At 42.3% G+C, this 12,185-nt stretch overlaps 1 protein-coding gene across 2 annotated transcripts in view; it reads right to left on the reverse strand.

The window, feature by feature from the left end:
- The window catches only part of CPEB4 (cytoplasmic polyadenylation element binding protein 4), a 94,440-nt gene that overhangs the window by 15,255 nt on the left and 67,000 nt on the right, over window positions 1-12,185 (reverse strand). For both annotated transcript variants that reach the window (XM_069764090.1, XM_069764091.1), the window contains 3 exons: window positions 5,708-5,881; window positions 1,442-1,531; window positions 617-735 (listed from right to left, as the gene is read on the reverse strand). In XM_069764090.1, coding sequence (XP_069620191.1) covers window positions 617-735; window positions 1,442-1,531; window positions 5,708-5,881 — 383 coding nt within the window. The remainder of the gene's footprint in view (window positions 1-616; window positions 736-1,441; window positions 1,532-5,707; window positions 5,882-12,185) is intronic.

Below are 12,185 nucleotides of genomic sequence, written 5' to 3' on the forward strand. Positions count from 1 at the left end.
TGTTAATCGATCGCTTACAGCAAGGATAGAATGAATACCGAATACAAACCAACATTTTTACCCTACATGGTATAATGAACACTTTAATAATGCATCTATAGCCCAATAGTCACCAGGCCACTGAAACTTGATTTTCAATGTTCGCTTCACACGACTATCAATTTTATGCAATAGTAAACCATAAGCTTTTAATTGTATACAACGGTACAAGGTCTGAAGTATAAAATGCATTTCAGCAATTACAGATGAAACAACAGTAGGTCCAACCATCTTCTCTACTTTCAGACAAAAACATCTTTTTATATATACCTGCTACACAGCAGGAGTTTACTACTAATGGGGCTATTCATGAGACCAGAGTATTGGCTGTACTTTGATGACTGGCCTCATTCTGAAATTAAGAAGAACCTATAAAGTGCACTTGAAGCTGTCAAGTAATGCACAAGGCAGGACGTTCCACCCAATGAAAGCTTTCAAGTCTCTATGTAAACACTGGAGGTGCTTCAATGAAGATTTCTTTTGCAAGCTTAGGCATTAGGTGATACTTGTACTTCAACTTACCTTGCATGAATAACTACAAAGGGAATTGATGACATCTTATATAATGAATACTCACAGGTTTGTCTTTAATGGTAGGGCTTGACACACACAGGTAGAGCTTACTATCCTCTTCAATGCAAGCATCAATCAGAGCCTGCACAGAACTTTCATCTTGAAACAGCAAGAATGCATAGCCTGGGTTATAAAAGAGAAGACTATAAGGAACCAGAAAAAGAACCAGATAATAACACTGTACATATGTTAACTGGAACCTTTTACCTGGACAGATTTCTGTAAGGCCTAATTCAGATGCACAATGTTCATCAGTGTATAGTCTGTGTGTCTTTACTATCGGAGTGTTATTAGTTTTTATGATATGTGCAAAAACAATCCCCAAAAATGATGGAGGTTTCTCAGGGTCAGTGAAAAACAGACAGTGCTAAAATGCTGTATGCTGTCCAAGTTTTCGACGGATCCATATACTGGAATATGTCATTTTGATCCATGACATGGATCAAAGTTGGACACGTCTCCACTCCTTACCCCCAACCACCTCTGCAAGGATACTGGGTTGCAATAAGAAAAAAAAAATATATATATATATTTTCACACACATTTTTCTTTTTTACTGAACGTGTGCATTACCTTACACCCTTGTTAGCTATGAATCACTGCATGCCACAATTATAGATAGCTATGATGTAATCATTTGTAAGGTACCCTTAAATGTTCCCTTAAGATATATACCGTACTGTATTGTGCAAGTTATGAACATCACTCAGAATACTAGAAACGTGTATTTCCTTTCTGCTTTATGAACAAAAAAAACCTCTAAGACTATAGATATAATTTTTTCATAGTTATGAATGGAAATTAATTGGTTGAAAGCTAACTACTGTACCTTTTGGTGGAAAGTAAGATTTGCTCTCAGCCTTATGTGGCCAATCCACGATGAGAGGACCAAACCGACGAAAACTAGCCGTTATTTCATCTGAAAGAAGCACACAAAGGTAGGTTAGTGCAGTAACAATAGTATTGTTGAGCAGGGCTTCTTTGTAGGACTGCAGGTCACATACAGTGGGTAAGGAAAGTATTAAGACCCCTTTAAATTTTTCACTCTGTTTCATTGCAGCCATTTAGTAAATTCAAAAAAGTTCATTTTTTTCACATTAATGTACAGTACAGACCAAAAGTTTGGACACACCTTCTCATTTAAAGATTTTTCTGTATTTTCATGACTATGAAAATTGTACATCCACACTGAAGGCATCAAAATTATGAATTAACACATGTGGAATTCTATACGTAAAGTGTGAAACAACTGAAAATATGTCTTATATTCTAGGTTCTTCAAAGTAGCCACCTTTTGCTTTGATGACTGCTTTGCACACTCTTGGCATTCTCTTGATGAGCTTCAAGAGGTAGTCACCGGAAATGGTCTTCCAACAATCTTGAAGGCGTTCCCAGAGATGCTTAGCACTTGTTGGCCCTTTTGCCTTCACACTGCGGTCCAGCTCACCCCAAACCATCTCAATTGGGTTCAGGTCTGGTGACTGTGGAGGCCAGGTCATCTGGCATAGCACCCCATCACTCTCCTTCTTGATCAAATTGCCCTTACACAGCCTGGAGGTGTGTTTGGGGTCATTGTCCTGTTGAAAAATAAATGAAGGTCCAACTAAACGCAAACCGGATGGAATAGCATGCCGCTGCAAGATGCTGTGGTAGCCATGTTGGTTCAGTATGCCTTCAATTTTCAATAAATCCCCAACAGTGTCACCAGCAAAGCACCCCCACACCATCACACCACCTCCTCCATGCTTCACGGTGGGAACCAGGCATGTAGAGTCCCTCCGTTCACCTTTTCTGCGTCCCAGAAAGACACGGTGGTTGGAACCAGAGATCTCAAATTTGGACCCATCAGACCAAAGCACAGATTTCCACTGGTCTAATGTCCATTCATTGTGTTCTTTAGCCCAAACAAGTCTCTTCTGCTTGTTACCCTGTCCTTAGCAGTGGTTTCCTAGCATCTATTTTACCATGAAGGCCTGCTGCACAAAGTCTCCTTTAACAGTTGTTGTAGAGGTGTGTCTGCTGCTAGAACTCTGTGTGGCATTGACCTGGTCTCTAATCCGACCTGCTGTTAACCTGTGATTTCTGAGGCTGGTGACTCGGATAAACTTATCCTCAGAAGCAGAGGTGACTCTTGGTCTTCCTTTCCTGGGGCGGTCCTCACGTGAGCCAGTTTCTTTGTAGCGCTTGATGGTTTTTGCCACTGCACATGGGGACACTTTCAAAGTTTTCCCAATTTTTTCGGACTGACTGACCTTCATTTCTTAAAGTAATGATGGCCACTCGTTTTTCTTTGCTTAGCTGCTTTTTTCTTGCCATAATACAAATTCTAACAATCTATTCAGTAGGAATATCAGCTGTGTATCCACCAGACTTCTGCACAACAAAACTGATGGTCCCAACACCATTTATAAGGCAAGAAGTCCCACTTATTAAACCTGACAGGGCACACCTGTGAAGTGAAAACCATTCCCGGTGACTACCTCTTGAAGCTCAATCAAGAGAATGCCAAGAGTGTGCAAAGCAGTCATCAAAGCAAAAGGTGGCTACTTTGAAGAACCTAGAATATAAGACAGAATATCAGTTGTTTCACACTTTTTTGTTAAGTATATAATTCTACATGTGTTAACTCATAGTTTTGATGCCTTCAGTGTGAATGTACAATTTTCATAGTCATGAAAATACAGAAAAATCTTCAAATGATAAGGTGTGTCCAAACTTTTGGTCTGTTCTGTACACTCTGCACCCTATATTGACTGAAAAAAAAAAACAAATGTAGAGATTTTTGCAAATTTAATTAAAAAAAAACAACTGAAATATCGCATGATCATAAGTATTCAGACCCTTTGCTCAGACACTCATATTTAAGTCACATGCTGTCCATTTCCTTGTGATCCTCATTGAGATTGTTCTACTCCTTCATTGGAGTCCACCTGTGTTTAATTAAACTGATAGGACTTGATTTGGAAAGGCACACTCCTGTCTATATAAGACCTCACAGCTCACAGTGCAATGTCAGACCACATGAGAATCAGGAGGTCAAAGGAACTGGCCAAGGAGCTCAGAGATAGAATTGTGGCAAGGCACAGATCTGGCCAAGGTTACACAACAAAATTTCTGCAGTACTCAAGGTTCCTAAGAGCACAGTGGCCTCCATAATCCTTAAATGGAAGAAGTTTGGGACCACCAGAAGACTTCCTAGACCAGGCCATCCAGCCAAACTGCGCAATCGTGGGAGAAGAGCCTTGAGAGAGGTAAAGAAGAATCACAAGATCACTGTGGCTGAGCTTCAGAAATGCAGTAGGGAAATGGGAGAAAGTTCCACAAAGTCAACTATCACTGCTGCCCTCCACCAGTCAGGCCATTATGGCAGAGTTGCCCGACGGAAGCCTCTCCTCAGTCCAAGACATATGAAAGCCCAAATAGAGTTTGCTAAAATAAAAAAAACAACACACATGAAGGACTCCCAGACTATGAGAAATAAGATTCTCTGGTCTAGTGAGACCTTTTTGGTGATAATTCTAAGTGGTATGTGCGGAGAAAACCAGGCACTGCCCATCACCTGCCCAATACAATCCCAACAGTGAAACAAGGTGGTGGAAGCATCATGCTATGGGGGTGTTTTTCAGCTGCAGGGACAGGATGACTGGTTGTCATTGAAGGAAACATGAATACGGCCAAGTACAGAGATATCCTGGATGAAAATCTCTTCCAGAATGCTCTGGACCTGAGACTTAAGGTACCTTCACACCTTCACACAACAGGGAAGCTGACACTGGGGGACGTGACAGGAATGTGAGTATGTACTGTTTTTTTTACGTTTACAATGGTAACCAGGGTAAACATCGGGTTACTAAGCGCGGCCCTGCGCTTAGTAACCCGATGTTTAGCCTGGTTACCCGGGGACTTTGGCATCGTTGGTCGCTGGAAAGCTGTCTGTGTGACAGCTCTCCAGCGACCACACAACGACTTACCAACGATCACGGCCAGGTCATATCGCTGGTCATGATCGTTGGTAAATCATTTAGTGTAACGGTACCTTTAGCTGAAGGTTCACCTTCCAACAAGACAATGACCCTAAGCACACAGCTAAAATAACAAAGGAGTGGCTTCAGAACAACTATGTGACCATTCTTGACTGGCCCAACCAGAACCCTGACCTAAACCCAATTGAGCATCTCTGGAGAGACATGAAAATGGCTGTCCACCAATGTTCACCATCCAACCTGACGGAACTGGAGAGGATCTGCAAGAAAGAATGGCAGAGGATCCCCAAATTCAGGTGTGAAAAACTTGTTAAGTCATTCCCAAGAAGACTCATGGCTGTACTAGCTCAAAAGGTGCTTCTACTCAATACTGAGCAAAGGCTCTGAATACTTATGACCATGTGATATTTCGGTTTTTCTTTTTTTTTAATAAATTTGCAAAAATTACTACGTTTCTGTTTTTTTCAGTCAAGATGGGGTGCAGAGTGCAATAACGTGAAAAAAAAACTTTTTACATTTACCAAATGGCTGCAATGAAACAAAGAGTGAAAAATTTACAGGGGCCTGAACACTTTCCGTACCCACTGTATTGTCCAACACATCACCTGTACAGCAATCATGACATTAAGTATGTATGCATGACTGTGTGTGCGTAATCATACATTACAAATCTAAATGAAAAGGATATAAATAAATGTACTGTTAGGATAAAATCAGGGGTGAGACTAGGTGAATTTGGGCACATAATGGCAAAGAACAGGATTGTACAATTAGCTAGTTAAAATACACAGAACATTCACAGAGCAGGGGCATCACCCTTATGAATATTTATGACTATTTTGGGTAGACCCAAAACTTTCCCCAAATCACACAAGTATCTATTATCATGCACTAGTGAAAATCGAGGACCAGTCAAGCTGATCGCATAATTGGGTTTTACTCATGAGAAGTTCAGCTCTGCTACTCTGCATATGTATATTAATTTTATTTTTTAAAGCCTTGGTGTCTCAAAACACTCATCTTAAATGCTGTATGAATAATAAAAAATGCAATACTAAAGGACCACTACCATTCCCTATACAGTAGATCTAAATGGCTGTGTCCTTACTCACCTTCATCGATATCAGGAGGCAAACCACCAACAAACACTTTACGAGAATAGCGCTCCACTCTTTCACCGTTCTGATGGGGAAAGCAATGAGGGGATCCCAAGCCACTGTGGAGGGTTTGATCACTTCGACCATCATCCAAAAAGCCATCTTCCATTGGAAAGAGAGATGACTGTCCTGATGAATAAACAATACAATATATTCAGCATCCTCCATTACTGAAAAAATGTTGATCCTGGCAACATGCCCCAAAGTCCTTATCCGTATGTGGTCAGCCGAACAGGAGAGCAATAGCCAAACCACACTGCTGCTGTTGACTATTCGTGGTCAATCCTATGCACATACCTCAACCAAGAGAATCAATTCAACCAGAAAATTACAAATGAGATCAAGTAGAGAAAAGATTAATAAAATAGAAAAAAATCTAAACTAATCCGCTTATGAAACGTAGTGAACCTTCCTCAGAGAAACTCTAGGAAGAGGCTATATCAGGTCGAGATAGTACATCTATTGTCTTAACACAAGAACGCCTACTTTCACATACCCTGCCATACTGTTCACCCTCAACTACAATTTACATGTGAAAAGGTTATTAAGTCAATGCAGAGATCTCTTCAGAAGACAATGGTCTGGTATTAAGCGCTGCAGTCTGTTGTATGCGTTAACGTTTCAGGCTGAAGTCAGACTAAAGACCTCATTAGTTTCAAAAATGATAGACAGCTGTCACTTTGGACACAGACCATGAAAAGGTCCAGAGATTATTCCCCTCTACCTAGGCAGTTATCAGAAGCAGCCCAAACATGAGTAATAATAATAATAATAATAATAATAATAATAATTAGACCCTTTTCTTCTTTACTGTTGTGTTTTATTGCATATACTGTAGGTTTCCTCCCACACTAACACTTGCGAATGCCTCAAGTAAAAATAAAATAAAAATTATAGTCGACAATAAAAGGTTCCTCACGTTTTTCGTTATGGTTTTATTTGCTCAAGGCTTTGTTGTCAGTGAATGTTCTCAGCTCAGATGTGGAAACAATTGCAATCCAGTCTAAAGGTACCTTCACACAACGATTTCGTTAACGATATCGTTGCAACGTCACGCTTTTTGTGACGTAGCAACGATCCCGCTAACGATCTCGTTATGAGTGACAGCGACCAACGATCAGGCCCCTGCTGGGAGATCGTTGGTCGTTGGGGAATGATCAGGACCTTTTTTTGGTCGCTGATCACCCGCTGTCATCGCTGGATCGGCGTGTGTCAAGCTTCCCTGCACTGACTGTCAGCGCCGGCCGTAAAGCAGAGCACAGCGCTGACACAGTGCAGGAAGCTGACGGCGGGGGACGTGACAGACATCAGAATGTAAGTATGTAGTGTTTTATTTATTTTTTAACTTTTACAATGGTAACCAGGGTAAATATCGGGTTACTAAGCGCGGCCCTGCGCTTAGTAACCCAATATTTACCCTGGTTGCCCGGGTGCTGCAGGGGGACTTCGGCATCGTTGAAGACAGTTTCAACGATGCCGAAGTCTTTTCCCTGATCGTTGGTCGCTGGAGAGAGCCGTCTGTGTGACAGCTCCCCAGCGACCACACAACAACTTACCAACGATCACGGCAAGGTCGAATCGCTGGTCATGATCGTTGGTAAGTCGTTTAGTGTAACGGTACCTTAAGTAATGATTTGCCAGCTATCTGCCTGGACTCCAAACTGATACATTGTAGCAAACTAGCAGAGTGATTTGCATGGCTGCTGATTTACCTTCTCACAGCACTGCTTAGGCCAGAGGAGGGCAATTTTTGCAAGGGATCACATAAGAGACTTGTTGTGGAGAGCCAAATCAACAGGCCGAACATAATTATGATTATTATTATATATTAACTTTTACCACTTAATATTGAGCAGAATAAAAGATGTTAACTAGCTGCCACTGGTAATACTAGTTACTATAGGGCTTATGGTGACCTGTATTCTTGCCTGAAGAAGGGACTCCAAACCAAATATTTGACTGCTTTTTAGAAAGTTTTTAAAAACAGTAAATTATATCGTTCCTACTATGCAGCCCTTATTTGCCCACTTTTTTGGGGTGGGATATTAAACCCTTGCACCTTGATCATAAGCTCCCCCACACGCAGCATCATGACCATACAGCTCCCCTCACACAGTATGCTGAACTCCCACAGCGCCGACACACACAATATGCTGGGTGCCCACAGAACGCCCCCACACATACTGTATGATGCCCCATAGCCCCACTCCAACAGGGTATTATGCTGTCTGTAAAAGGAAGTGCCCCAAAATGTACACATAAAAAAAGTATCCTGCTATATTTGGTCAAACACTTAATCTCCCCTAATGTCATAGCTAGAGCTGCTTCTCTTTGGTGCGGCATGTGATGTTAGGTGACATGTTGCTGTTCGCAACTGCTTTTCCAGGTTTGCGTCAGTCTGGAAAGCAGTTGACTATCAGGGCCGACGTTGGGGCAGCCAGACCAGGCAGCTGCCTAGGGCCCCCTCTCCTCCAGGGGACCCCAACCCCCCCCCCCCACATTGTGCATTCAACTTATCGGCATCATAGATGGCGATACAGTTGAAAGCAGTAATGATGGAGCAGTGGAGCTGATGGGCTCAAAGCAGAGTCTGCAGCAGGGAACAAGGAGAAGGAGAGGTGAGTGTGAGTGTCTGTGTGTGTATGGATGTGGTGAGGCTGTATGATAGTTTGTGTTTGTGGTGGGGGGCTGCATTATAGTAAGTGTGTAGGGCTGCATTAAACTGTGTGTGTGGGGGATGTACTAAATTGTGTGTGAGGGGGCTGTACTATACTGTGTGTGCGTGGTGAGTGGGGGTGGTGCATTATAGCATGTGTGGTGGTGGTAGGGGGCTGCAGTATAGTGTGTGCGGGCACTACATTATATTGTGTGTGGGGCTGCATTAAACTGTGTGTGGGGCTGTAATATGCTGTGTGTGGAGGGCTGCACTATACTGCGTGTGTAGGGTTGCACTATACTTTGAGAGGCTACATTATACTGTGTGTGGGGGGTTGCACTATACTGTGTTTGTAGGGTTGCACTATACTATGAGGGGCTACATTATACTGTGTGTGGGGCTGCAGTATTCTCTGAGGGGGGCTGTATTAGACTCTATGAGGGGGCTGCATTATACTCTGTGTGTGTGTGTGTGTGGGGCTGCACTATACTCTATCAAGGGCCATGAGGAGTTCATTATACTATATGGGATCTGCATTATACTCTAATGAGGACTATCTTTCCCCATCATTCTTCCACAGCCGTTGTAAAGAAACTCGGGAACAATCTTCAAATGACTTCAATATTGTCGTTCTCGCCATTTTAATAGCCAGAACTCAGCACATCTAAATAAAATCGAAATGTTTTTGTGTTGTGCAATATGGGAGCATTTGGGGCCACCCTTTAAACTTTTGACCAGGGCCCCACTTTGTCTAAAACCGACCCAGCTCATTATGATAAGGTTTTAAAGAACTTGAAGCAGTAAGTTGTCCTGAACACAGATGCATATCACACTGAATGTCTCCTCACAATGTGAAATTCATCACTGCTGACGCATGATAGAAATCATGCAGTGGGATGTCTGGAGTATATAAATCACATATGATACACGGAGACTGCTGTATATACATCACATAGGAGACAATGGGGATGGAGCAAATATATCACAGACAGTGGAGAAAGAGCATATACAGTCATGGCTGAAATTATTGGCACCCTTGAAACTGTTTCAGAAAATTAGGTATTTCTCCCAGAAATGTATTGCAATTACACGTATTACTATACACATATAGATTTCCTTTGTGTGTATTGGAACACAAAAAAAGAGAGGAAAAACGCAAGATTGGACATAAGTTCACAATAAATCTCAAACAAGGGTGGAACAAAATTGTGGTCCCTTTCCAAAAATGTGGGTAAACAAATTTGTTTCAAGCATAAGATGAAAGTGTCACGGTGCAGAGGCGAGTTAATCGCAGTACAAATTCACCATTGTGAAATTCTCCTGGTGAACTGGCCTCTGCACCGTGAGACTTTCTCACAGTGCTAGCGGGGATCTCCCGAAGTTCACCGCAGTTCATTTCCCAGCTGGGAACGCAGCCTCAGTGACCTGCAGTAACCTTGATGATGTCACCGCTAACCACTGAGGCTGCGCTCGCAGCAGTGGTTCTCAGCCTGGACAGTCGCATCTTGGCACCTTCCAGGTTGAAAACGGTTTATCTCCCAGACATGGATTACAGCGTGGGACAGAACGTTGGACAGGTGAGGGGTATTGTCGTTTCTTATTTTTGCTTCATTACAGGAGTCGAGGGATTCAGTGGATTTAGGCATTAGGGGAGTATAACTTATTTTTTAATAAAAATGGAAATGTGTGTTTTGTTTTATTTCAAATAAAAGACTTTATTCTGGCAGTATGTTTATTTACCATATAACTATAGGATTAGTAATGGATAGGCATCTTATAGACGCCCCTCTATTACTAATCCATGGCTGATGCCACTGGACATCGGTGACATTGGTGACATCAATCCCACTGGCCACCTCTACAGGGCAAGTGGGATGAGCTGGGCAAAGCACCAGAATTGGTGAATCTAATAGAGGCATCATTTGTGAGCAGCTGCGGGCTGCTATTTTTAGACTGGGGGGCAACATTCATGGCCCCTTACCAGCCTGAGAATACCAGCCCCCAGCTGTCTGCTTTAGCAAGGCTGGTTGAAAAAAAATGGGGGGGACCCCACAATGTGTTTTTTTCTATTTTTTTTTAAATAATTTAAATAATTACAAAATACAGTGTGGGGATCCCTCTATTTTTGATAACAAGCTCCCAGCTGTGAGTTTTGCCTGGCTTGTTATCAAAAATACAGGGGAACCCAAGCGGTTTTTTATTAAATATTTATTTCCAGTGCAGGAGCCGGTTTAAGAATACTTCTCTCAGCCGCTCCTGCTCTCATTGTTACTAGCAACAGCAGTAGTCCCAACAGATAATACCAGTGACCGGAGGTAATTATATAATTTATACCTTCAATCACAACTGCGGGCTCACGGTGTCTTTTGACAGCGTGGGAACTGTGGCTCCCTAACTGGCGGGGATGATATCACCGTCGATCAGAAGCGGTGTTTGCCGCGCTGTCATTCACATGATCAAAATGTGGCTGCCAGGTACACATAAATTGGCCAATTTATGCGCTAAACGCTCTCATTTTTTCATATTTCTAGTGCAGTAATGCAGTTCAATTTTCATGTTTGCATGTTTTAGTGCCGCAGTCCGCTGCCTTATTTATTTGACTTTATACGAGTTGGTGACTCTAGGTTCAGCACCTGTTCACACTTATTCTTTGTTTGGATGTGACAGTCAGTTTTTTGAAATTTGTATTCTTTAGCCTTCTGACTGAGCACTCCGCCTCCTAGCCACAGGTGTTTTAATCACAGCAGGTCCATTACCCCTCCACAGAGAGAGAGAAATTTAGTCTAAGAAGAGGTTTCGCAGGTACCCACACAGATGAAGACGTTTATTCTCACCGAGGAAAGGCAAGTGTAGGACTTGGTGTAAGAGAGATGCCCTAATGTGGCTACCAGGTACACAAATTAGCCAAGTTATGCGCTAAACGCTCTCATTTTTTCATATTTCTAGTGCAGTAATGCAGTTCCATTTTCATGTTTGCATGTTTTAGCGCCGCAGTGTGTTGCCTTATTTATTTGACTTTATACGAGTTAGTGACTCTAGGTTCAGCACCTGTTCACACTTACTCTATGTTTGCATGTGATGATCAGTTTTTTTAAATTTGTCATTCACATGATAGCACAACAAACACCTGGTGTTCGGGCAGCAGAACCCGAACAGTAACATGGACTTACTGGTCAAGTCAGTGTAAGTAACCAAACATTAGGTGTTCTGTACGGACACCAAACTATACTGTTCGGGTTCGCCCATCTCTATACCCAAGTAAGCCAAAATCCTTCTGGGAAAGCACCTTTTGGACACGAGAGCAAGATAGAGCTTTTTGTAAAGCACATTCTACGGTTTACCGAAAACGGAATGAGGCTTACAAAGAAAAAGAACACAGTACCTACAGTCAAAAATTGTGAAGGTACAAAAATGTTTAGGGGTTGTTTTGCTGCCTCTGGTGCTGGGTGCCTTGACTGTGTGCAAGGCATCAAGCAATCTGAAGAATACCAAAGGATTTGGGGTAGCAATGTAGTGCAGAGAGTCAGAAAGCTGGGTTTATGTCCTAGGTCATGGATCTTCCAGCAGGATAATGACCCCAAACATACAGCACTTCAAGAAACACCCACAAATGAATGGTAACAAAGAACTGATGAGTTCCTTATGTGGATAGCAATGAGCCTGGATTTAAATCCCATTGAACACATGTAGATATCTTAAAATTGCTATTTGGAGAAGGCACCCTTCAAAAATGAGAGACCTGGAGCAGTTTGCATAAGAGTGGTCCAAAATTCCAGT

This window comes from Ranitomeya imitator, chromosome 4 (genome assembly GCF_032444005.1).
Source record: "Ranitomeya imitator isolate aRanImi1 chromosome 4, aRanImi1.pri, whole genome shotgun sequence".
Taxonomy (NCBI): Eukaryota; Metazoa; Chordata; class Amphibia; order Anura; family Dendrobatidae; genus Ranitomeya; species Ranitomeya imitator.